Source organism: Triticum urartu, chromosome 2A, assembly GCF_056163025.1.
Source record: "Triticum urartu cultivar PI428250 chromosome 2A, HENAU_Tu73, whole genome shotgun sequence".
Taxonomy (NCBI): domain Eukaryota; kingdom Viridiplantae; phylum Streptophyta; class Magnoliopsida; order Poales; family Poaceae; genus Triticum; species Triticum urartu.
In genome coordinates, this window is record NC_141874.1 from 88,375,971 (window position 1) to 88,403,709 (window position 27,739).

Genomic DNA, 27,739 nt, shown 5'->3' on the forward strand with positions numbered 1-27,739 from the left:
TCTTGGTGTCCATTGCGATGGAACAATGAAGTGACCTTTAAGATCGGAGATGCATGACTAAACGGCCCATGCAAATAGTGGAGGGACACAAGTAGCTCCAGCAGACTTTGGCAAATTTTTGCAGTTAAAAAAAGCAAAAAATGCTACACCTACGTAAAAGCTGTGCTCTTAACGTTTTTTTTGGATGTGCTCTTTACGTAATATTCCTACTCCGTCCATATATATAAGGCCTAATGTGTTTTCCGAGGATGCCTTTGACTATTGATAAGAAGGATAGTATATGAGATGTATAATCTGAAAATTATAACATTGAAAACTCCTTTCATATACGAATTTGACGGTATGCTTTGTGTATCTTACATGTCATATGTTGTTACTCTGAGATATGGATAAAGGGAGTAACTATCCTCTCCACTATGCCTCCTATTTAGCGCGGTTCCCACTGGCATGACAATGGCGGAGCCAGGAGTATTCTTGGGCATTCCATGGAATACCCATGATTTGGCCCAATAAAAAATCAGATATACATATCCATTCTCCAGGCTCCAGCCCAGGCAACAGGCCACGCGAAGTCAAACCCACGGCACGCAGCCCTCAACTCGTTCACCAGCTGGATCGACCTAGCTGCCGTTGCCGGCGTCGGCGCTGCAGCGACAACCGCACCAGCCACCGGCACGGCAGCACCTCCAGGCGTCCAGCCATCCGCAAGTCTCATTCTCCCGGTTACTCTGCTCGCGGCCTCGCGCTCGTCCCCTCGTTGGCTGTGACTGTATAGCAGCAACGGTAAATTGACTTAGAAAAGTATGCTCCTGAACCTGCAAACAACAATTACCATAGACGCTTAGGAGTATCCTAACTGCCTCACACGAGCAGCAAATAGATTACATAGGCAGTTATCCTACATATGAATTTTTGTACAAGATTATTGAGAAGAGTACGATTTCTCAAATCGGTTCGATCCTCTCCAAAGGAAGTTTCACAGTGCAAAAAAAAAAAATTGAGGTGTGAAAGAGCAGATTTAGCTGAATCGCTCCTGGGGCTTTCTACCCCAGGGAGCTTAGTGATTTAGTACACATTTACATTGCATTGCAAAATTTTTTTCTACAATGAATACCCAACACCAAATTCCTGGCCTCGCCACTAAGTGGCGAACGAGCCAATGCGCACCCCGCCTACCCACCGCGCACCCTTTTGGGCCGGCCCATGTGCGGGGCGGGACGTCCCTTGTTTCTTTTGTCTCATTTTCAAGCCTTATTATTATTATTATTTTAAAATAATACGAAATTTTATAAAAATCAAAATTTGTAGAAAAAATATGAATTATGAAAGAATTTTCATGGACTGAAAAAATGTTGGCATGTTCAAAAATTGTTCTCGGTTTGAAAAAAGAAAATGTTCAGGAAATCAAATGTTGTTCATGATTGTGAAAAAAATGCTTTCAAATTAAAAAAATGATTGCTGATTCAAAAAAGTCATTAATTCAAAAAAAACCATGCATCTTAGAAATGATCACTGATTCAAAAAATGTTCACGAGTTTCAAAACAATGGTCACAATTTCGAAAGTTATTTGTGAATTTCTAAAAATTGTTAACAAACTCAAAACTGTTCACGAATTAAAAAAATGTTCGCTAATTTGTATAAAATTGTTCATGTATTCGAAACTGTTTGTGATTTCATAAAATTGTTTGGGAAATAAAAAAGTGTTTGTGAATTTGAAAGAATGTTCATGAATTCAAACTATGTTCACAAAATTCAATAAATGTTCATTTTTCGGGTCTCATGGCCGACGGCAGATAGGGAACGGGCGCCAGCGGTCATTTTAGTCTAGGTTTAGAGTGTGTTCTAGTTAAAAAAATGTCTAAATGTAATGAATTTGCTTTGTTTTAAATGAAAAAATATCTGGTTTTATTATGTAAAATAAATATTTTGGATTGTTTGAGTTTGAATCAAATTTGTTCAATATCATTGAATTTAATTTGAAATGTAACCCGGACATATGCGGCTACCTTTAGATGGTGCACGAGTAAATTTGCAAGTCCCTGACATGGCGCTGCCCATGGACGCGTCGACGTATAGGAGGTCAGATTAGTTCAGTCCGATTGTACGTGCTCTACTGCTACGACCTCGGTCCGCTGTTTATTTGACCCCTTGGTATTTTAAGCTATATTTTAACCATCTATAGACTACTATAAAATATAAATTATATGCTATAAAAAATTATATTCTTGGATCTATATTTGAAAGAGCTTTCCAACAATGTAATTTTTGTGACACGTGGTTTACATTTTGTTAGTTAAATTTTTAGGTTAAACTTTAACCCAACATAAGAGAGCCCTAATAAACACCCTTAGGGCCAGTTATTTTAGGCGATTCTACCAGAATCGCCCCCCTTCCTAGCCTCTTCCAGAATCACCACTTCATATGTTTTTTACAATCCTACCTAATTAGACTTTAACTAGATAGGATTATAAACAATATATAGAGTGACGATTCTGAAAGAAGCTGGCGTGGACGATTCTCGTCGAAAAGAACCGGCCCTTAGCGAACGCGGAACGATGCGGGACGGGCCGCAGACAATCATGTTGTGCACTTTGCATCCTGAACGAATGAGTTAATCCGAAACTAGCCGTTGGGAGGGAATGAGAATCCACCCATTGGCGGCCTCGACTAGCCGTTGGCGGCCTCGTGCGCGCCCTCGTCTTCTTCCCCGCGCCCATCTCTGCAGCGCCAGGAATCGCTCGCGGGCGCGCCACATTTATGACACCACCACCGCACCACACTCCTCCCCCACCTTACCTACCTACCTACGAGCCCGCCCCTCCCCTCCCCTCGCCACCGCAGCGCCTCTCCCGGACTCCACCGCCACCCTGCCCCTGCTTCCATCCGTGCACAGAGCTCCCGGCACCATGCCGCTGCGGCCAGGCGGTAACCGCGCGGCCGCCCTGCTGCTCGTCCTGCACTGCTGCTGCTGCGCCCCGCTCCTCTTCCCTCCGCCGGCGGCCGCCGCCCACGGGCATCATCCGGCAGGGGACGGCGTCGTGATCAGCGAGGCGGACCGGCAGGGCCTGCAGGCCATCAAGGGGGACCTCGCCGACCCCCGCGGCTTCCTCCGCTCCTGGAACGCCACCGGCCTCGGCGGTGCCTGCTCGGGCGCCTGGACGGGCATCAAGTGCGTCAACGGCAACGTCGTCGCCATCACGCTCCCCTGGCGCGGCCTGGCGGGCACCCTCTCCGCGCGCGGGCTCGGCCAGCTCACCCGGCTCCGCCGCCTCAGCCTCCACGACAACGCCATCGCCGGGGCCGTCCCCAGCTCGCTCGGCTTCCTCCCCGACCTCCGCGGCCTCTACCTCTTCAACAACCGCTTCTCCGGCGCCGTCCCGCCCGAGATCGGCCGCTGCCTCGCGCTGCAGTCGTTCGACGCCAGCAGCAATCTCCTCACCGGCGTCCTCCCGGCCTCGATTGCCAACTCCACCAAGCTCATCCGCCTCAACCTCAGCCGCAACGCCATCTCCGGCGAGGTCCCCGCCGAGGTCGTCGGCTCCTCGTCGCTCCTCTTCCTCGACCTCTCGTACAACAAGCTCTCCGGCCGCATCCCCGACTCTTTCGGGGGCGGATCCAAGGCGCCGTCCTCGTCCTCGCGGAAGGAAGCCGTCACCGGGAGCTACCAGCTGGTCTTCCTCAGCCTCGCGCACAACTCGCTCGACGGGCCGGTGCCGGAGTCGCTCGCCGGGCTCAGCAACCTGCAGGAGCTGGACCTGGCCGGCAACAACCTCAACGGCTCCATCCCCGCCCGGCTGGGCTCGCTTCACGACCTCAAGACGCTTGACCTCTCAGGCAACGCACTCGCCGGAGAGATCCCTGAGAGCCTCGCAAACCTCACCGCGACGCTCCACTCCTTCAACGTCTCCTACAACAACCTCTCCGGCGCGGTGCCGGCGTCGCTCGCCCACAAGTTTGGGCCCACCTCCTTCGCCGGTAACATACTGCTCTGCGGCTACTCTGCTTCCTCGCCGCCCTGTCCCGTGTCTCCGTCTCCGGCGCCGGCATCAACCTCGCAGGGGACAACCGGGCGCCACGGCCTCCGCAGGTTCAGCACCAAGGAGCTCGCACTGATCATCGCCGGGATCGTGATCGGCGTCCTCATCTTGCTGTCGCTCTGCTGCCTCCTGCTCTGCTTACTGACAAGGAAGAAGAAGTCCAGCACTGGCACTGGAGCACGGAGCGGGAAGCAGTCGTCAAGCAAGGACGTTGCCGGCGCCGCTGCTGCAGCTGCCGGGCGAGGCGAGAAGCCGGGGGCGTCCGAGGCGGAGTCCGGCGGCGACGTGGGCGGCAAGCTGGTGCACTTCGACGGGCCGCTGGCGTTCACGGCCGACGACCTGCTGTGCGCCACCGCGGAGATCATGGGGAAGAGCACGTACGGCACGGTGTACAAGGCGACGCTGGAGGACGGCAGCCTGGTGGCCGTGAAGCGGCTGCGGGAGAAGATCACCAAGGGGCAGAAGGAGTTCGAGGCCGAGGCGGCGGCGCTGGGCAAGGTCCGGCACCCCAACCTGCTCTCGCTCAGAGCCTACTACCTCGGCCCCAAGGGGGAGAAGCTGCTCGTCTTCGATTACATTCCCAAGGGCAGCCTCTCCGCCTTCTTGCACGGTGAGATTCCCTCCTTGAAAATTCTTCATCCATTGAAGCTGGGTTCTTCAGCTCTGTGGTTCTGACATTTGGTTGGTTCATGGCGTTGGTTCAGCTCGAGCTCCCAACACGCCGGTGGACTGGGCGACGCGGATGGCGATCGCCAAGGGGACGGCCCGCGGGCTCGCCTACCTCCACGACGACATGAACATCCTCCACGGCAACCTCACCGGCAGCAACGTGCTCCTCGACGACGACTCCAGCCCCAGGATCGCCGACATCGGCCTGTCCCGCCTCATGACGGCCGCCGCCAACTCGAGCGTGCTCGCCGCGGCGGGCGCGCTGGGGTACCGCGCGCCGGAGCTGTCCAAGCTCAAGAAGGCCAGCGGCAAGACGGACGTGTACAGCCTCGGCGTCATCATCCTGGAGCTGCTCACCGGCAAGTCCCCCGCCGACACGACCAACGGCATGGACCTGCCGCAGTGGGTGGGGTCCATCGTGAAGGAGGAGTGGACCAACGAGGTGTTCGACCTGGAGCTGATGCGGGACACGGCCGCCGGCCCGGAGGGGGACGAGCTCATGGACACGCTCAAGCTCGCGCTGCAGTGCGTCGAGGCCTCGCCGTCGGCCCGGCCCGAGGCGCGGGAGGTGCTGCGGCAGCTCGAGGAGATCCGGCCCGGGCCAAGCGAGGAAGGCCATGTTGCTTCTGCAAGCAACGAGTAGAGGGAGTGAACTAGAGAGGAAAGAAGATTGGAGGTTTAGTTTTTTTTTTTTTTATAATTCTTTGATTCATTTGATTTGAAAAACTAGTATATTTATAAGTTGAAGGGATTGTCCTTCTTTTTCATTTTCTATAGTTTGTATAGGCAAATACGTATTATTTGCACCACTAGAATCTCTGTCAGGAATTCCAAACCCATATAAACATTATTGATTTTTCACAAGCTGTTGAGCACATTCTGGTTCTGAATTTCTTACAGCCTCCCTCGTCGTGTCATTCAGAATTTCAAACTGAACTTTTGATATATGTTTAAAAGCGGTTCCAGTAAACCTTAAATAGTGGCTTCCAGTAACTTGGATTAATAAAGAGTAACAGCATATACAGGTATGGATAATCAATCTCCAGATATACCAACCGCCAAGGAAGAATGCTCACGACAAATAATCCCGTTTGCAGTAAGAAAGAAGTCTAGCATGCCAAAATTCTCTCCCAGATTGTTTACCAATCCAATCTCTGAACTTCCCTCTTATATAAGCAATTTATAAGAGGCATATTAGAGATCAGTTTACAAACAGAGTGGTTATATATATGTTTAAATATCATACTGATGTTGTTGTGCATTCAGACATACTACCATACTATCTCAAGGCCAAACATATACATGGAATACTTACTTCATCAGTTGAACTTCGCCCTTGCTGTTTAAATGATGAACTCACTCTAGTTTGCCCTTCGGCCAGAAAACCACATGGAGATGCCGCCCCAGTCTCACCTTCAGTCAGAAAAAAACACTGGGCCTGAACCTCGCCTTCAGTGAGAAAACGAAAATACGGGGTCTGAATTGAACTCAATTTTATTCAATAGAAGTGAAAAGTCCATTAGTGATTTAAGCGTCAAAGGTTGTGCCTTCCATCCCATGGCTGGACTTGGTTGCTTGAGAAAGTTTGTCTTGTGTGAAAACTTTCGAATTGTCTCTAATTCGCTCTTCCAAATTCTGGCCACTAATTTTCAGACCATTTCGAGCTAGACTACCCAGCCCTCTCTCATCTCAAAGCAAAGCTCAGACTCTGCTACTATTATCACTTCCCTAGCCAAGCCATACTGCTTCAGGTCCTGGAGCTGGAGGTATTCGAAACTCAAGTGTTTCAAAAAGAGGAAATCTTGAAAAAGGTTTCTGCTTAGCTCTTGTTGCTTTATCCTTTGAACCAATGAAAACACGAAAATATTTCTTTGCCTTTTTTTTTGTATAGCAGTTTTCAGCTTCAGTCCAGGGCGACAATTGCACTATATTATTATGATTATTCATGTTATTCAAGTTGTGCAAGTGAAAAGGCAATAATGACGAATACTTAATGAAGTGGCGGCGGCAGAGAAAGCTGGTATGATCATGCTTTGCTTTGTTTATGTACATATGTTTATCTGCGTGATTGCTTTATGGTGTTGTATGATAGTCATCTGGTTCATAACGAGAGTTTGATGATTCATGCTTCCTCATATTGAGTTCAATTAACTAGGAGTATATAATGAGTTATCTTGGATGTTAACATGCATTAAATTGTGTGACATAATGTGGTATGTTACCATGATATTTCTCTTCTGAAGCAATCAGGTGGCTTAACTTGGCACATGTTCACACATAATTGATAGATATCAATTCAGCATGAATGTGTTATGACTTTAGAATGTATTATCATGTTTATGTTGCCGCTTAATGCTTACATATTCAGAATGCATGATTATGATCGCTATGCTCTCTAGTTGGCTGCTTCTCGATCTATTACTAGCCTTTGCATGTAATAAGCATGAATTCTGCTTGTGCATCCTAATCCTTGAGTCGAGATTTTCATAAGAGTCCACCATACCTATCAGTCATGACTGAGGAAGGTCATTCAAAGTTAATTATCATCGCCACGCCCAAAAATCTTTCGTTGTTCAAGTTCTTAAAGAAGGAAGTAATTGGTTTTCTATTTTCTTTCTAATGGATGTAAATAAGCAAATAAAATATATCCAACTATTGCATAAAGAAAGGGAATCAAATAAATTCAAAGTGCAAAGCGTCAAGTGGCCACTATATAGAGAACGAGAATAGACATGTCTTTATGTTCCTTCAAATTTTGAAAGCAACTCTCGAATAAGGCATCAAAAGTTTGCCACTAACAAAAATAAAGCACACGGCAATCCCTGCTTTCCTCTGGAAAAATGTCCTACCCATTTACTTTTATGTTGTGTCATTACCTTCCTTGAGCACCAACATAGAGGGCATAGTTATCATTCTTAACATAACATACATTTTGTCCAGGAAATATTAGGTAATATATGTTGGAAATACGAGCAATTTACCAAATGATTTTATTGACAGAAATACTAGATAAAGTGCTACCTCTTGAGCACTGCGTTGGTTTTCCCCGAAGAGGAAGGGATGATGCAGCAAAGTAGCGTAAGTATTTCCCTCAGTTTTTGAGAACCAAGGTATCAATCCAGTAGGAGGCTACGCATGAGTCCCTCGTACCTGCACAAAACAAATAAATCCTCGCAACCAACGCGAATAGGGGTTGTCAATCCCTACACGGCCACTTACGAGAGTGAGATCGGATAGATATGATAAGATAATTTTTTTGGTATTTTTGTGATAAAGATGCAAAGTAAAATAAAGGCAAAGGAAAAAAGCAAAGGAAATAACTAAGTAGTAGGAGATTAATATGATAAAGATAGACCCGGGGGGCGTAGGTTTCACTAGTGGCTTCTCTCGAGAGCATAAGTATTCTACGGTGGGTGAACAAATTACTGTTAAGCAATTGACATAATTGAGCATAGTTATGAGAATATCTAGGTATGATCATGTATATAGGCATCACGTCCGAGACAAGTAGACCGACTCCTGCCTGCATCTACTACTATTACTCCACTCATCGACTGCTATCCAGCATGCATCTAGAGTATTAAGTTAAAAACAGAGTAACGCCTTAAGCAAGATGACATGAAGTAGAGGGATAGACTCATGCAATATTATGAAAACCCCATCTTGTTATCCTCGATGGCAACAATACAATACGTGCCTTGTTGCCCCTACTGTCACTGGTAAAAGACACCGCAAGATTGAACCCAAAGCTAAGCACTTCTCCCATTGCAAGAAAGATCAATCTAGTAGGCCAAACCAAACTGATAATTCGAAGAGACTTGCAAAGATAACCAATCATACATAAAAGAATTCAAAGAAGATTCAAATATTGTTCATAGATAGACTTGATCATAAACCCACAATTCGTCGGTCACAACAAACACACCGCAAAAAGAAGATTACATCGAGTAGTTCTCCACAAGAGAGGGGGAGAACATTGTATTGAGATCCAAAAAGAGAGAAGAAGCCATCTAGCTAATAACTATGGACCCGTAGGTCTGAGGTAAACTACTCACACTTCATCGGAGGGGCTATGGTGTTGATGTAGAAGCCCTCCGTGATCGATGCCCCCTCCGGCGGAGCTCCGGAACATACCCTAAGATGGGTCTCGTGGATACAGAAAGTTGCAGCAGTGGAATTAGGTTTTTGGCTCCGTATCTGATCGTCTGGGGGTACGTATGTATATATAAGAGGAAGGAGTACGTCGGTGGAGCAACAGGGGGCCCACGAGGGTGGAGGGCGCGCCTGGGAGGGGGGGTAGGCGCGCCCCCTACCTCGTGGCCTCCTCTTTTGTGTCTTGACGTAGGGTCCAAGTCTCTTGGGTCTTGTTCGTTGAGAAAATCACGTTTCCGAAGGTTTCATTCCGTTTGGACTCCGTTTGATATTCCTTTTATTCGAAACACTAAAATAGGCAAAAAACAACAATTCTGGGTTGGGCCTCCGGTTAATAGGTTAGTCCTAAAAATAATATAAAAGTGGATAATAAAGCCCAATAATGTCCAAAACAGTAGATAATATAGCATGGAGCAATCAAAAATTATAGATACGTTGGAGACGTATCAAGCATCCCCAAGCTTAATTCCTGCTCGTCCTCGAGTAGGTAAATGATAAAAACAAAATTTTTGATGCGGAGTGCTACTTGGCATAATTTTAATGTAATTCTTATTAATTGTGGTATGAACAGTCAAATCCGAAAGATTCAAGACAAAAGTTTAATATTGACATAAAAATAATAATACTTCAAGTATACTAACAAAGCAATTATGTCTTCTCAAAATAACATGGCCAAAGAAAGTTATCCCTACAAAATCATATAGTCTGGCTATGCTCCATCTTCACCACACAAAATATTTAAATCATGCACAGCCCCGATGACAAGCCAAGCAATTGTTTCATACTTTTGGTGTTCTCTAACTTTTTCAATCTTCACGCAATACATGAGCGTGAGCCATAGACATAGCACTATAGGTGGAATAGAATGGTGGTTGTGGAGAAGATAAAAAGGGAGAAGATAGTCTCACATCAACTAGGCGTATCAACGGGCTATGGAGATGCCCATCAATAGATATCAATGTGAGTGAGTAGAGATTGCCATGCAACAGATGCACTAGAGCTATATATAAGTATATGAAAGCTCAAAAAGAAATTAAGTGGGTGTGCATCCAACTTGCTTGCTCATGAAGACCTAGGGCATTTTGAGGAAGCCCATCATTGGAATATACAAGCCAAGTTCCATAATGAAAAATTCCCACTAGTATATGAAAGTGATAACATGAGAGACTCTCTACTATGAATATCATGGTGCTACTTTGAAGCACAAGTGTGGTAAAAGGATAGTAACATTGTCCCTTCTCTCTTTTTCTCTCATTTTTTTATTGGGCCTTTTTATGGCCTCTTTTCTTTTTCTTTTTTTTCGTCCGGAGTCTCATCCCGACTTGTGGGAGAATCATAGTCTCCATCATCCTTTCCTCACTGGGACAATGCTCTAATAATGATGATCATCACACTTTTATTTGTCTTACAACTCAACAATTACAACTCGATACTTAGAACAAAATATGACTCTATATGAATGCCTCCGGCGGTGTACCGGGATATGCAATGAATCAAGAGTGACACGTATGAAAGAATTATGAATGGTGGCTTTGCCACAAATACGATGTCAACTACATGATCATGCTAAGCAATATGACAATGATGAAGCAGAACGGTGGAAAGTTGCATGGCAATATATCTCGGAATGGCTATGGAAATGCCATAATAGGTAGGTATGGTGGCTGTTTTGAGGAAGGTATATGGTGGGTGTATGATACCGGTGAAAGGTGTGCGGTATTAGAGAGGCTAGCAATGGTAGAAGGGTGAGAGTGCGTATAATCCATGGACTCAACATTAGTCACAAAGAACTCATATACTTATTGCAAAAATCTACAAGTTATCAAAGCAAAGTATTAGGCGCATGCTCCTAGGCGGATAGATTGGTAGGAAAAGACCATCGCTCGTCCCCGACCGCCACTCATAAGGAAGGCAATCAAAAATTAAATCATGCTCCGACTTCATCACATAACGGTTCACCATACGTGCATGCTACGGGAATCACAAACTTTAACACAAGTATTTCTCAAATTCACAACTACTCAACTAGCACAACTTTAATATCACCATCTTTATATCTCAAAACAATTATCAAGTATCAAACTTCTCATAGTATTCAACACACTCATAAGAAAAATTTATTATTAATCTTGTATACCAAGCATATTAGGATTTTAAGCAAATTACCATGCTTTTTAAGACTCTCAAAATAATCTAAGTGAAGCATGAGAGATCAATAGTTTCTATAAAACAAATCCACCACCGTGCTCTAAAAGATATAAGTGAAGTACTAGAGCAAAACTACATAACTCAAAAGATATAAGCGAAGCACATAGAGTATTCTAACAAATTCCAAATCATGTATGACTCTCTCAAAAGGTGTGTACAGCAAGGATTATTGTGGTAAACTAAAAAGTAAAGACTCAAATCATACAAGAAGCTCCAAGCAAAACACATATCATGTGGTGAATTAAAATATAGCTCCAAGTAAAGTTACCGATAGAAGTAGACGAAAGAGGGGATGCCTTCCGGGGCATCCCCAGGCTTTGGCTTTTAAGTGTCCTTAGATTATCTTGGGGGTGCCATGGGCATCCCCAAGCTTAGGCTCTTGCCACTCCTTGTTCCATAATCCATCAAATCTTTACCCAAAACTTGAAAACTTCACAACACAAAACTTAAAATAGAAAATCTCGTGAGTTCTGTTAGCAAAAGAAAATAAAAGACCACTTCAAGGTACTGTAATGAACTCATTCTTTATTTATATTGGTGTTATACCTACTTTATTCCAACTTCTCTATGGTTTATAAACTATTTTACTAGCCATAGATTCATCAAAATAAGCAAACAACACACGATAAACAGAATCTGTCAAAAACAGAACAGTCTGTAGTAATCTGTAGCTAGCGCAAGATCTGGAACCCCAAAAATTCTAAAATAAATTGCTGGACGTGAGGAATTTATCTATTAATCATCTGCAAAAATAATTAACTAAATATCACTCTTCAAATAAAAATGGCAGCAGCTCTCGTGAGCGCTAAAGTTTCTGTTTTTTACAGCAAGTGTAACAAGACTTTCCCCAAGTCTTCCCACGGTTCTACTTGGCACAAACACTAATTAAAGAAAAAAACACAACCAAAACAGAGGCTAGATAAATGATTTATTACTAAACAGGAGCAAAAAGCAAGGAATAAAAATAAAATTGGGTTGTCTCCCAATAAGCGCTATCGTTTAACGCCCCTAGCTAGGCATAACAAGTAAGGATAGATGTAGGTATTGCCATCTTTGGTAGGAAATCCATAAGTGGATCTCATAATAGATTCATAAGGTAATTTAATTTTCTTTCTAGGAAAGTGTTCCATGCCTTTCCTTAATGGAAATTGGAATCTAATATTTCCTTCCTTCATATCAATAATTGCACCAATCTTTCTAAGGAAAGGTCTACCAAGAATAATAGGACATGAAGGATTGCAATCTATGTCAAGAACAATAAAATCTACGGATACATAATTCCTATTTGCAACAATAAGAACATCATTAATTCTTCACATAGGTTTCTTAATAGTGGAATCCGCAAGGTGCAAGTTTAGAGAGCAATCATCAAAATCACTGAAACCTAACAAATCACACGAAGTCTTTGGAATCGTGGAAACGCTAGCACCCAAATCACATAAAGCATAGCATTCATGATCATTAATTTTAATTTTAATAGTTGGTTCCCACTCATCATAAAGTTTTCTAGGGATAGAAACTTCCAATTCAAGTTTTTCTTCATAAGATTGCATCAAGGCATCAACAATATGTTTAGTAAACGCTTTATTTTGACTATAAGCGTGAGGAGAATTTAGCACTGATTGCAACAAGGAAATACAATCAATCAAAGAGCAATTTTCATAGTTAAATTCCTTGAAACCCATAATAGTGGGTTTAGCAACATCTAGGGTTTTAATTTCTTCAATCTCACTTTTATCAATTTTAGCATCAAGATTAAAAAATTCAGAATTCTTGGAACGCCTTCTAGGTAAAGGTGGATCATATTCAGTCTCATCATTATCAAGATTCATATTGCAAAAAAAATATTTAATAAGGGACACATCAATAACTTTTAGATCTTCATCTTTATTTTCATAGGAACTAGAAGAACACGCTCTTATAAAGGCATCTTTCTTAGCACGCATCCTAGCGGTTCTTTCTTTGCACTCATGAAAGCATTAAAATTCTTTTGCGAAGTAATAAATTATTTAATATTAGATTCAAAATCAGAGGGCATCTTATTATAATTTCCATAAGAATTGTTGTAGGAATTACCATAATTATTAGAGGGATTACTAGGATAAGGCCTAGGGTTGAAATTTTCTCTATACGCGTTGTTACCAAAATTGTTCCTACCAACAAAATTCACATCCATAGATTCATTATTATTATCAATCAAAGTAGACAAGGGCATATCATTAGGATCAGAAGAAACACTCTTATTAGCAAATAATTTCATAAGTTCATCCATCTTTCCACTCAAAACATTAATTTCTTCTATCGCATGCACCTTTTTATTAGTAGATCTTTCAGTATGCCATTGAGAATAATTAACCATAATATTATCTAGGAGTTTAGTAGCTTCTCCTAAAGTGATTTCCATAAAAGTGCCTCCCGCGGCCGAATCTAAAAGATTTCTAGAAGCAAAGTTCAATCCGGCATAGAAATTTTGTATAATCATCCACAAATTTAAACCATGAGTAGGGCAATTACGTATCATTAGTTTCATTATCTCCCAAGCTTGTGCAACATGTTCATGATCAAGTTGCTTAAAATTCATAATATCGTTTCTAAGAGAGATGATCTTAGCGGGAGGAAAATACTTAGAGATAAAAGCATCTTTGCACTTGTTCCATGAATCAATACTATTTTTAGGCAAAGACGAAAACCAAGCTTTAGCACGATCTCTAAGCGAAAAAGGAAATAGCTTCAATTTAACAATATCATTATCCACATCTTTCTTCTTTTGCATATCACACAAATCAACGAAGCTATTTACATGGGTAGCGGCATCTTCAATAGGAAGGCCGGAAAACGGATCTTTCATGACAATATTCAGTAAAGCAGTATTAATTTCACAAGATTCAGCATCGGTAAGAGGAGCAATCGGAGTGCTAATAAAATCATTGTTGTTGGTATTGGTGAAGTCACACAATTTAGTATTATCTTGAGCCATCATGACAAGCAAGCAAACTAACACACAAGCAAACAAAAAAAGCGGGCAAAAAGAGGCAAATAGAGAAAGAGAGGGAGGATAGAGAGATAGAGGGCGAATAAAACGGCAAGGGTGAAGTGGGGGAGAGGAAAACGAGAGGCAAATGGCAAATAATGTAATGCGGGAGATAAGGGTATGTGATGGGTACTTGGTATGTTGACTTTCGCGTAGACCTCCCCGACAACGGCGCCAGAAATCCTTCTTGCTACCTCTTGAGCACTGTGTTGGTTTTCCTCGAAGAGGAAGGGATGATGCAGCAAAGTATCGTAAGTATTTCTCTCAGTTTTTGAGAACCAAGGTATCGATCCAGTAGGAGGCTACGTGTGAGTCCCTCGTACCTGCACAAAACAAATAAATCCTCGCAACCAACGCGAATAGGGGTTGTCAATCCCTACACGGCCACTTACGAGAGTGAGATCTGATAGATATGATAAGATAATATTTTTGGTATTTTTGTGATAAAGATGCAAAGTAAAATAAAGGCAAAGGAAAAAGCAAAGGAAATAACTAAGTAGTAGGAGATTAATATGATAAAGATAGACCCGGGGCCATAGGTTTCACTAGTGGCTTCTCTCGAGAGCATAAGTATTATACGATGGGTGAACAAATTACTGTTGAGCAATTGACAGAATTGAGCATAGTTATGAGAATATCTAGGTATGATCATGTATATAGGCATCACGTCCGAGAAAAGTAGACCGACTCCTGCCTGCATCTACTACTATTACTCCACTCATCGACCGCTATCCAACATGCATCTAGAGTATTAAGTTAAAAATAGAGTAACGCCTTAAACAAGATGACATGATGTAGAGGGATAGACTCGTGCAATATTATGAAAACCCCATCTTGTTATCCTCGATGGCAACAATACAATACGTGCCTTGCTGCCCCTACTGTCACTGGTAAAAGACACCGCAAGATTGAACCCAAAGCTAAGCACTTCTCCCATTGCAAGAAAGATCAATCTAGTAGGCCAAACCAAACTGATAGTTCGAAGAGACTTGCAAAGATAACCAATCATACATAAAAGAATTCAAAGGAGATTCAAATATTGTTCATAGATAGACTTGATCATAAACCCACAATTCATCGGTCACAACAAACACACCGCAAAAAGAAGATTACATCGAATAGTTCTCCACAAGAGAGGGGGAGAACATTGTATTGAGATCCAAAAAGAGAGAAGAAGCCATCTAGCTAATAACTATGAACCCGCAGGTCTGAGGTAAACTACTCACACTTCATCGGAGGGGCTATGGTGTTGATGTAGAAGCCCTCCGTGATCGATGCCCCCTCCGGTGGAGCTCCGGGACAGGCCCCAAGATGGGATCTCGTGGATACAGAAAGTTGCGGCGGTGGAATTAGGTTTTTGACTCTGTATCTGATTGTTTGGGGGTACGTAGGTATATATAGGAGGAAGGAGTACGTCGGTGGAGCAACAGGGGGCCCACGAGGGTGGAGGGCACGCCTGGGGGGGTAGGCGCGCCCCCTACCTCAGGGCCTCCTCTTTTGTGTCTTGACGTACGGTCCAAGTCTCCTGGGTCTTGTTCGTTGAGAAAATCACGTTCCCGAAGGTTTCATTCCGTTTGGACTCCGTTTGATGTTCCTTTTCTTCGAAACCCTAAAACAGGCAAAAAACAGCAATTCTAGGCTGGGCCTCCGGTTAATAGGTTAGTCCCAAAAATAATATAAAAGTGGATAATAAAGCCCAATAATGTCCAAAACAGTAGATATTATAGCATGGAGCAATCAAAAATTATAGATACGTTGGAGACGTATCATAACGCACGAGTAGTATAGCAGTGATAAAACTAGTCATACGATTTGACAAAGAGAAGGTAAACAACAACTTCATATATGAACTGTAACTAAACATATCTAGAGCAGACAATATAGCAAGTTGCATATATGAAACAGAGTCTAACATATCTAAGGCAAACACTAGAACAAGGAACTGTAGCAGGGCCTCTAATAGAAAGAGGAAGAACGCGTACGGGACAGCAGCAGCAGAAGCGCTGGACTTGGGGTCAGTGTCCTCGCCAGCCATGTCGTCGAGGAGGTTGTCGATGTCGGGGAAGAAGTCGTTGTTGGGGAAGTAGTCGTCGGAGTCTGGGGCGTCCGTGACGAAGAAGTCAGTAGTCACGCGAAGCGCTCCCCAAAAACCTTATCACTCTTCTCATGTACATGACTCAAAGAGGTGCGGTTTCGGAGGCCTACTGTCCCGACCTGCGGTGCACGCCGCAAGCCGGGATGGGGAAGAACATAGCAGCAGCGCAGTGTTTAGGAACTTGTGGCGAGAGAAAGAAGAGGTTCTGGTGCGTCTCTCTGAGAGGAGCGACCTCCCTTTTATAGGCGCAAGAGAAGGAGACGAGAGGCTACGCTGGGAGCTGAAGAGAACGAGGGAGATGAAACGAACAGGCAGCAGGCGAAGAGGTGCGCCGTTCGTATTCAATCTCCACTACAGCAAAAACGTTTCAGCTTCCGCGTGACCTTTCATGTACCCGTCGTGTGTGGCAAAAATTAGACATCGGCTCGGCTCATTCCCGCAACCCGCGGCGCGGCGCGGCATGACAAGGCGGGCAGCGGAGGAGGAGAGCGCGTGGATGTCCCTCTTGTTCTCATCCTCATACATGTGAAGAAAGAGCCTCCCTTATAAAGAGGTCCAACTCCCTCTAAACTAGCAATGTGGGACTAAACTTTAGTTCCACCTCTTGCCTTGCACGAATGGGCTGCGTGGGCCTCTAGGATTTATTAGGAATTTCTGAAACTGCTATTGGGCTAGGCCCAAAATAGACAAAATTACAGCAATCCCCCACCAGATCCCAGAGGCACACAAAATTTGCCTTTGGTTCCAAAACACTATTTTATATACCAGTACTACAGTGGAGACTGTTAAGTTGAACTTCCACCTAGAACTCTATGCTACACTAGTAAGCAACTTGGACAATGGACTGGGCCTTGAACTGCAAGTTTTCTGCGAATCTAGCTTCACATAAAGCCTTGACCTATACGTGGCTACCGTGGGTCTTCCCTGTGGGTGCAGCTTATGCGTCATACTCCGAGACCTTTCATGAGTTTACTAGAGAGAACCCTACTCTCATAGATTGCGACATTTAACAACTAGACTCATATAGGTGCGTTCTTCAAAAGATGTTCTGCAGGACAACATCTCTGCTTCAATGAGCCACTTAGAACACATTAAGATATACATCAACCTGCCATGCAGATTAGGAGAGTATTGCATCTTCATGGAGTGGTATTGTTGATAGTAAGGATACTCTCCTCTCAGTTGACCAACAACTTGTCTTCCCCATCTAATTCACGGGATCTCCGATCACAAAGAATAGGTTACCAGTGTGAACAACTCATATTGTGGGTCTCATACCCATCTCCCTCGATGCATTATCTATCACATTACGTGATAGACCCTTAGTAAAAGGATCTGCCAGATTCTTAGACGTTTGGATATAATCCAATGCAATAACTCCGGAGTTTCTCATTTTCCTGATAGACTTTAACCTTCTCTGAACGTATCTTGATGACTTCATGTTATCCTTTGAGCTACTCACTTTCGTGATCACAGTTTGATTGTCGCAGTTCATAAGGATACCCGGTACAGGTTTCTCAACAACCGGCAACTCATTCAAGAGCCGGCGAAGCCAATCTGCTTCGACTGTAGTTGTATCTAGTGTTGTGAGTTCTGCTTCCATTATTGACCTCGTTAAGATGGTCTTCTTGCAAGACTTCCAAGAAATAGTGCCACCTCCATGAGTGAATACATATCCGCTCGTGGCCTTTATCTCATCAGCATCTGAGATCCAGTTTGAGTCACTATACCCTTCAAGCACCTTTGGGTGGCCAGTGTAGTGAATTCCATAATTCGCAGTGCCTTTCAAATAACGCAAAACTCTCTCTAGAGCTTTCCAATGCACATCTCCTAGTTTTGAGACAAACTGATTCAGTTTGCTAACAACAAAAGAGATGTCGGGTCTTATAGCACTGGCCAAGTACATAAGCGAGCCAATAATCTGAGAATACTTCAATTGATCTCTAGCAATTCTTCGGTTCTTTCGAAGTAGCACGCTAGCATCATATGGTGTTGGAGAGGGCTTGCAGTCACTATAGCTAAAGCGACTCAAGATCTTTTCCATATAGTGAGATTGAAGCAATGTAATCCCACCATCATCGTCTCTCAACAACTTGATGTTCACAATGACATCAGCCACTCCTAAATTCTTCATCTCAAAACAGCGAGATAGGAAATCCTTGACCTCCTTGATAACATTCAGATTTGTTCCGAAAATTTGTATGTCGTCAACATACAAGCAAAGGATAACTCCCTCGCCCCCACCATGGCGATAGTACACACATTTGTCAGCTTCATTTACAACAAAGCCCGCAGATGTTAAAGTTCTTTCAAACTTCTCATGCCACTGTTTGGGTGCTTGCTTGAGTCCATACAAAGACTTCAGCAACTTGCACACTTTTCCTTCCTGACCATCTAGTACAAACCCATCTGGTTGTTCCATATAAATTTCCTCGTCCAACTCTCCATTTAGGAAAGCAGTCTTAACATCCATTTGATGAACGAGAAGACCATGTGAGGCAGCTAGTGAAAGTAGAACTCGAATAGTGGTCAGTCGAGCCGCATGTGAGTAAGTATCAAAGAAGTCCTCACCTTCCTTTTGGGTATAACCCTTAGCCACGAGGCGAGCCTTGTACTTTCCAAAGTACCATTAGGCCTAAGCTTCTTCTTGAATACCCATTTGCATCCTATAGGTTTGCACCCATAAGGACGATCAGTAATCTTCCAAGTTTCATTCGCCAAGATGGAATCCATCTCGCTACGAACCGCTTCCTTCCAGTAGTCAGCATCTTCAGATGCATAGGCCTCTGAAATAGAACTGGGAGTATCATCTATGAGATACACAAGAAAATCATCACCAAAGGACTTTGCAGTCCTCTGTCTCTTGCTCCTAGTAGGAACTTCATTGTTCTCCTCCACAGGATTTTCAAAGTGTTCCATCGAAATGGCAGGTTCGGTAATTGTAATTGGTTCCTGATTCGATGAACTAGGCATCTCCTGATTAGATGAGGTAGCCATATCCTTCATGGGAAAGATATCTTCAAAGAAAGTCGCATCATTTGACTCCATGATCGTACCGACATGCATGTCAGGTACCTCAGATTTTACAACCAAGAATCTATAACCAATGCTATGAAAAGCATATCCCAAGAAAACACAATCCACGATCTTTGGTCCAAGCTTGCGCTTCTTTGGAATTGGCACATTGACTTTCGCCAAACAACCCTAGGTTCATAGATAAGAGAGTTTTAGTCTCTTCTTCTCCCATTCCTCGAATGGAGTTATCTCTTTATTCTTTGTGGGAACTCAGTTTAGGACATGACATGCAGTCAATATTGCCTCCCCCCACCATGCCTTGGAGAGACCCGATGTGTCTAACATGGCGTTAATGAAAGGATCGATATGGTTGACTAGAGGGGGGTGAATAGACAACTAACAATGTTTAGCTTTTCTTTACCAAATTAAACTTTGCATCAAAGTAGGTTGTCTAGATGTGTAACTAGATGAGCAACCTATATGATGCAACAACAACAAGCACACAAGCAAGCAAGAGAAGTAACACTAATAAGCTTGCACAAGTAAAGGTACGAGATAACCAAGAGTGGAGTCGGTGAAGACGAGGATGTGTTACCGAAATTCCTTCCTTTTGAGGGGAAGTACGTCTCCATTGGAGCGGTGTGGAGGCACAATGCTCCCCAAGAAGCCACTAGGGCCACCATATTCTCCTCACGCACTCACACAATGCGAGATGCCGTGATTCCACTATTGGTTCCCTTGGAGGCGGCGACCAGACCTTCACAAACAAGGTTGGGGCTCTCTCCACAACTTAATTGGAGGCTCCCAACTAAACCGCGGAGCTTCACCACAATGGAATGTGGCTCTGAGGTGACCTCAACCGCCTAGGGTGCTCAAACACCCAAGAGTAACAAAATCCACACAAGAAAGTATGGGGGAAGGAAAAATCCTTTGGTGGAAGTGTAGATCTAGGTCTCCTCCTTCAATCTCTAGCAAATCAACAAGTTTGAGTGGCTAGCAAGAGAGATCGGGCAAGAGAGCTTGAGTAGCATTAATGGTGGAGTGAGAGAGGCTAAAGGTAGTTGTGGTAGGTGGAAGAAGCACCCTTATATAGCAACCTTAAAAATCCAACCATTACTGTTTTTTCAGTACTGCAGCGGTACAACCGCTCCTTGTCCTGGTACAACCGGGACTCACAGTTTACGTGCAGAACCCTACCAGGCGGTACAACCGGGCGACCAGGCGGTAGTACCGGTTGAGGAGAACAGCCGGACCAACCGCCCAGCCACCGCTCAACCACCGCATAGGAACAGAAGGGAGTCACCCCTGAGTGCAGTAGTCGAGCGGTACAGGGCCGGTGCAACTGCATGGCCTTGAGCGCTCGGGCGGCTAAGTCTTGAGCGGTAGAACCGCTCCGGACACCGGTGGTACCGGTACGACCGGACCAACCGGGCCACCACCGCCCGAGTACTGCATCAAAACAGAAGCCTGACCGGTACTTGGGCGGTGCCTGGCCGGAACAACCGTCCTAATCCTTCCTGAGCATGTTGGCGGTACCACCGCCCGGAAGCAACGGTACAACCGCTCGATCAAAACTGGTCAGCGCCAAGACCCAGCGGTACAACCGCTCCAGAGAGCGGTACAACCGCTGGGAACCCACAGAAAGCAGTAGGAAACAAAGGGGAAGAGCTCTCTCTCACAGTTTAGGAAGGCAAGAGAGGGCTGAGGTAAGTGTACGTGAAATGATGCCCCCAACCCTTTCCAATGTGGATTCCCTCTTGATAGTACGGGTTCCCTACGACCAAAAGAGATAAAAACAAGTAGAAAACACCGTCTTCGATATTTTTCTTTCAGAGAGAATAGCTACCCGAAGAAGGCCTAAATCCCGAAACCTGAAACACTTAGCACAAGATTAGACCAACAAAGGGTTGTCATCATCATCCAAAACACAAAGTAGGGAAATGTCCTTACAGTTAACCAAATCTGTTAGAGTACGGTTCTTTCTTTCCGCCACCCCATTTGACTGAGGTGAATAGGGAGGCGTCCTCTCATGGATTATACCATGTTCCGCACAAAAAGCATCAAATTCATTGGAAAAATACTCTCCACCACGGTCGGACTTAAGCCTCTTGATTTTTCGATCAAGTTGGTTTTCCACTTCAGCTTTATAGATCTTGAAAAAGTTCATAGCCTCATCCTTAGATTTTAGAAGATACACACGGCAGTATCTAGTGGAGTCGTCAATTAACGTCATGAAATATTTCTTTCCACCTTTTGTCAAAACACCATTCATTTCACATAGATCCGAATGTATGAGCTCTAGTGGTGCAAGATTTCTCGTTTCCGCAGTCGTGTGAGACTTACGAGGTTGCTTAGCTTGCACACAAACTTGACACTTAGATCCCTTGCAAGTGGTGAAACTAGGGATTAAGTTCAACTTTGCTAGTCACGACATGCAACCAAAGTTAACATGAAAAAGACGTGAATGCCACACATTTTATTCACTATTGTTGCAAACATGATTAACAACTTTATTGCAAACGTCTGACAAGGATAAACAAAAACAGGCCTCCCGACTCATAGCCTTTATCAACAAAGGTTCCATACTTGAATATTACAAATTTATTCGACTCAAAGACAAGCTTATAGCCATCTCTACACAAAAGAGATCCGCTAACAAGATTTTAATTAACGGAGGGGACATAATGCATGTTCTCCAGCCGCACGATCTTCCCCGAAGTAAACTTCAGATCGACCGTGCCAACACCACGAACAAAAGCACTTGAACCGTTGCCCATCAGCACGGTTGAAGTCCCTGCGGTTTGATAAGACGAAAACATGGAAATATCACCGCATACATGCACATTAGCACCCGTGTCAATCAACCAATCAGGAGATTGACATACTGAAAGAATAGTGGGAAATATACCATACCCAGCATCCTTCATGTCAGTGTCTCCAATGACAACATTAGCAATCTTGCTGCCTTTTCCAGGATGACACTTGTCATAGCAATTAGGGCAACTAGGAGCCCAATGATCAAGATCCCCACACACATGACAAACACCTTTCTTCTTGTCATTCTTCTTCTTGAAGTTCGTGTGTTGCACAACCTTGTTCTTCCCATCAAACTTTGCTTTACCATCAAACTTGCCCTTGTTCTTGAACTTGTGGGGCTGGAAGTTCTTCTTCTGTACCAGATTGGCACTAGATCCTCCCTCAATACCTCGAGCACGTGTGTCCTTTGCTCTCGCCTTTTCTTCCACATCAAGAGTACCAATGTGATCCAGGACGGAAAACTCTTGTCTCTTATGCTTCAGTAAGGTAGCAAAGTGTTGGAAATATGCCCTAGAGGCAATAATAAATTGGTTATTATTATATTTCCTTGTTCATGATAATCGTTTATTATCCATGCTATAATTGTATTGATAGGAAACTCAGATACATGTGTGGATACATAGACAACACCATGTCCCTAGTAAGCCTCTAGTTGACTAGCTCATTGATCAATAGATGGTTACGGTTTCCTAACCATGGACATTGGATGTCGTTGATAATGGGATCACATCATTAGGAGAATGATGTGATGGACAAGACCCAATCCTAAGCCTAGCACAAAGATCGTGTAGTTCGTATGCTAAAGCTTTTCTAATGTCAAGTATCATTTCCTTAGACCATGAGATTGTGCAACTCCCGGATACCGTAGGAATGCTTTGGGTGTATCAAACGTCACAACGTAACTGGGTGACTATAAAGGTGCACTACAGGTATCTCCGAAAGTGTCCGTTGGGTTGGCACAAATCGAGACTGGGATTTGTCACTCCGTGTAAGCGGAGAGGTATCTCTGGGCCCACTCGGTAGGACATCATCATATGCGCAATGTGACCAAGGAGTTGATCACGGGATGATGTGTTACGGAACGAGTAAAGAGACTTGTCGGTAACGAGATTGAACTAGGTATTGGATACCGACGATCGAATCTCGGGCAAGTAACATACCGATAGACAAAGGGAATTGTATACGGGATTGATTAAGTCCTTGACATCATGGTTCATCCGATGAGATCATCGTGGAACATGTGGGAGCCAACAAGGGTATCCAGATCCCGCTGTTGGTTATTGACCGGAGAACGTCTCGGTCATGTCTGCATGTCTCCCGAACCCGTAGGGTCTACACACTTAAGGTTCGGTGACGCTAGGGTTATAGAGACATTAGTATGCGGTAACCCGAAAGTTGTTCGGAGTCCCGGATGAGATCCCGGACGTCACGAGGAGTTCCGGAATGGTCCGGAGGTAAAGAATTATATATAGGAAGTGCTATTTCGGCCATCGGGACAAGTTTCGGGGTCATCGGTATTGTACCGGGACCACCGGAAGGGTCCCGGGGACCCACCGGGTGGGGCCACCTGCCCCGGGGGGCCACATGGGCTGTAGTGGGTGTGCCTTGGCCTATATGGGCCAAGGGCACCAGCCCCAAGAGGCCCATGCGCCAAGAGATGGGAAAAAGAGGAGAGTCCTAAAAGGGGAAGGCACCTTCGAGGTGCCTTGGGGAGGATGGACTCCTCCCCACCCTTGGCCGCACCCTTCCTTGGAGGAAGGGGCAAGGGCTGCGCCTCCCCCTCTCCCTTGGCCCTATATATAGTGGGGAAAAAGGAGGAGCAAACCAACCTAAGGCCTGGCGCCTCCCTCTCCCTCCCGTGACACATCTTCCTCCTCCCGCAGCGCTTAGCGAAGCCCTGTTGGAATCCCGCTACTTCCACCAAGCCGTCGTGCTGCTGGATCTCCATCAACCTCTCCCTCCTCCTTGCTGGATCAAGGCATGGGGGACGTCTCCGTTCCGTACGTGTGTTGAACGCGGAGGTGCCGTCCGTTCGGCGCTAGGATCATCGGTGATTTGAATCACGACGAGTACGACTCCATCAACCCCGTTCTCTTGAACGCTTCCGCGCGCGATCTACAAGGGTATGTAGATCCAATCCTCCCTCGTTGCTAGATGACTCCATAGATTGATCTTGGTGACACGTAGGAAAATTTTTAATTTATGCTACGTTCCCCAACAGTGGCATCATGAGCTAGGTCTATTGCGTAGATTCTATGCACGAGTAGAACACAAAGTAGTTGTGGGCGTTGATTTTGTTCAATATGCTTGCCGTTACTAGTCTTATCTTGATTCGACGGCATCGTGGGATGAAGCGGCCCGGACCAACCTTACACGTACTCTTACGTGATACTGGTTCCACCGACAAACATGCACTAGTTGCATAAGGTGGCTAGCGGGTGTCTGTCTCTCCCACTTTAGTCGGATCGGATTCGATGAAAAGGGTCCTTATGAAGGGTAAATAGCAATTGGCATATCACGTTGTGGTCTTTGCGTAGGTAAGAAACGTTCTTGCTAGAAACCCATAGCAGCCACGTAAAACATGCAACAACAATTAGAGGACGTCTAACTTGTTTTTGCAGGGTATGCTATGTGATGTGATATGGCCAAAAGGATGTGATGAATGATATATGTGATAGATTGATCATGTTCTTGTCAAGGGAATCACGACTTGCATGTCGATGACGAGACAACTTCAAGAAGACACGATGATGGAGATCATGATGATGGAGATCATGGTGTCATACCGGTGACAAGATGATCATGGAGCCCCAAGATGGAGATCAAAGGAGCTATATGATATTGGCCATATCATGTCACTATTATTTGATTGCATATGATGTTTATCATGTTTATACATCTTATTTTCTTAGAACGACGGTAGTAAATAAGATGATCCCTCATTAAAATTTCAAGAAGTGTTCTCCCCTAACTGTGCACCGTTGCTACAGTTCGTCGTTTCGAAGCACGCCGTGATGATCGGGTGTGATAGATCCTTACGTTCACATACAATGGGTGTTGACGAGCCTAGCATGTACAGACATGGCCTCGGAACACAGCAAAAACACTTGGGGTTAACTTGACGAGCCTAGCATGTACAGACATGGCCTCGGAACACAGAGACCGAAAGGTCGAGCATGAGTCGTATGGTAGATACGATCAACATGATGATGTTCACCGACGTTGACTAGTCCGTCTCACGTGATGATCGGACACGGCCTAGTTCACTCGGATCATGTAATCACTTAGATGACTAGAGGGATGTCTATCTAAGTGGGAGTTCATAAGATGAACTTAATTATCCTGAACATAGTCAAAAAGGATTTTTGCAAATTATGTCGTAGCTCACGCTATAGTTCTACTGTTTAGATATGTTCCTAGAGAAAAATTAGTTGAAAGTTGATAGTAGCAATTATGCGGACTAGGTCCGTAAACTGAGGATTGTCCTCATTGCTTCATAGAAGGCTGATGTCCTTAATGCACCGCTCAGTGTGATGAACCTCGAACGTTGTCTGTGGATGTTGCGAACATCTGACATACACGTTTTGATAACTACGTGATAGTTCAGTTAAACGGTTTAGAGTTGAGGCACCAAAGACGTTTTGAAACGTCACGAAACATATGAGATGTTTTGAGGGCTGAAATTGGAATTTCAGGCTCGTGCCCACGTCAAGAGGTATAAGACCTCCGACGATTTTCTTAGCCTGCAAACTAAGGGAGAAAAGCTCAATTGTTGAGCTTGTGCTCAGATTGTCTGAGTACAACAATCACTTGAATCAAGTGGGAGTTGATCTTCCAGATGAAATAGTGATGTTTCTCCGAAGTCATTACCACCAAGCTGCTAGAGCTTCGTGATGAACTATAATATATCGGGGACATGTATGATGATCCTTGAGATGTTCGTGATGTTTGACACCACAAAAGTAGAAATCAAGAAGGAGCATCAATTGTTGATGGTTGGTGAAACCACTAGTTTCAAGAAGGGCAAGGGAACAAAGGGATGCTTCATGAAACGGCAAATCAGCTGCTGCTCTAGTGAAGAAATCCAAGGTTGAACCCAAACCCGAGACTAAGTGCTTCTGTAATAAGGGGAACAACCACTGGAGCAGAATTACCCTAGATACTTGGTAGATGAGAAGGCTGGCAAGGTCGATAGAAGTATATTGGATGTACATTGTGTTAAGGTGTACTTTACTAGTACTCCTAGTAGCACCAGGGTATTAGATACCGGTTCGGTTGCTAAGTGTTAGTAACTCGAAATAAAAGCTACGGAATAAACGGAGACTAGCTAAAGGTGAACTGACGATATGTGTTGGAAGTGTTTCCAATGTTGATATGATCAAGCATCGCACGCTCCCTCTACCATCGATATTGGTGTTAAACCTAAATAATTGTTATTTGGTGTTTGCGTTGAGCATAGACATGATTGGATTACGTCTATCGCAATACAGTTATTCATTTAAGGAGAATAATGGTTACTCTGTTTATTTGAATAATACCTTCAATGGTCTTGCACCTAAAATGAATGGTTTATTGAATCTCGATCGTAGTGATACACATGTTCATGCCAAAAGATAGTAATGATAGTACCACCTACTTGTGGCACTGCCACATAAGTCATATCGGTATAAAACGCATGAAGAAGCTCCATGTTGATGGATCTTTGGGCTCACTCGTTTTTGAAAGGTTTGAGACATGCGAACCATGTCTATTGGTAGATATGCATGAAGAAACTCCATACAGATGGATCGTTTGGACTCACTTGATTTTGAATCACTTGAGACATGCAAATCATACCACATGGGCAAGATGACTGAAAGCCTCGGTTTCAGTAAAATGGAACTAGAAAGCAACTTGTTGGAAGTAATACATTTTGATGTGTGCAGTCCAATGAGTGCTGAGGCGTGTAGTGGATATTGTTATGTTCTTACTTCACAGATGATTTGAGTAGATGTTGAGTACATTTATTTGATATATCACGAGTCTGAATTATTGAAAGGTTCAAGTAATTTCAGGGTGAAGTTGAAAGACCGTCGTGACAAGAGGATAAAATATCTATGATATGATCATAGAGATGAATATCTGAATTACGAGTTTGGCACAGAATTAAGACATTGTGGAAATTGTTTCACAACTAATACAGCCTGGAACACCATAGTGTGATGGTGTGTCCGAACATCGTAACTGCACCCTATTGGATATGATGCATACCATGATGTCTCTTATCGAATTACCACAATAGTTTATGGGTTAGGCATTAGAGACAACCACATTCACTTTAAATAGGGCACCACGTAATTCCGATGAGATGACACCGTATGAACTATGGTTTAGAGAAACCTAAGCTGTCATTTCTTAAAAGTTTGGGGCTGCGATGCTTATGTGGAAAAGTTTCAGGCCGATAAGCTCGAACCCAAAGCGGATAAATGCATCTTCATAGGACAACCCAAAAACAGTTGGGTATACCTCCTGTCTCAGATCCGAAAGCAATAAAGGATTGTTTCTAGAATCGGGTCCTTTCTCGAGGAAAAGTTTCTCTCGAAAGAATTGAGTGGGAGGATGGTGGAGACTTGATGAGGTTATTGAACCGTCTCTTCAACTAGTGTGTGGCAGGGCATAGGAAGTTGTTCCTGTGGCACCTACACCAATTGAAGTGGAAGCTTATGATGGTGATC

General features: G+C 44.2%; 1 protein-coding gene across 1 annotated transcript; it reads left to right on the forward strand.

Moving 5' to 3' along the window:
- Nucleotides 1–2,709: 2,709 nt before the first annotated feature.
- Nucleotides 2,710–5,571, forward strand: LOC125535880 (putative leucine-rich repeat receptor-like protein kinase IMK3). The gene is made up of 2 exons (XM_048698946.2): nt 2,710–4,648; nt 4,743–5,571. Exons 1-2 carry the CDS (start codon nt 2,908–2,910, stop codon nt 5,348–5,350), a joined length of 2,349 nt encoding a protein of 782 aa, XP_048554903.1. The 5' UTR covers nt 2,710–2,907; the 3' UTR covers nt 5,351–5,571.
- The last annotated feature ends 22,168 nt before the right edge of the window (nt 5,572–27,739 follow it).

Coding starts and splice junctions, on each gene's coding strand:
- LOC125535880 (XM_048698946.2), top strand. CDS start 2,908: ATGCCGCTGCGGCCAGGCGGTAACCGCGCGGCCGCCCTGCTGCTCGTC. Junction 4,649..4,742: donor CCTCTCCGCCTTCTTGCACG/GTGAGATTCCCT, acceptor GCGTTGGTTCAG/CTCGAGCTCCCAACACGCCG.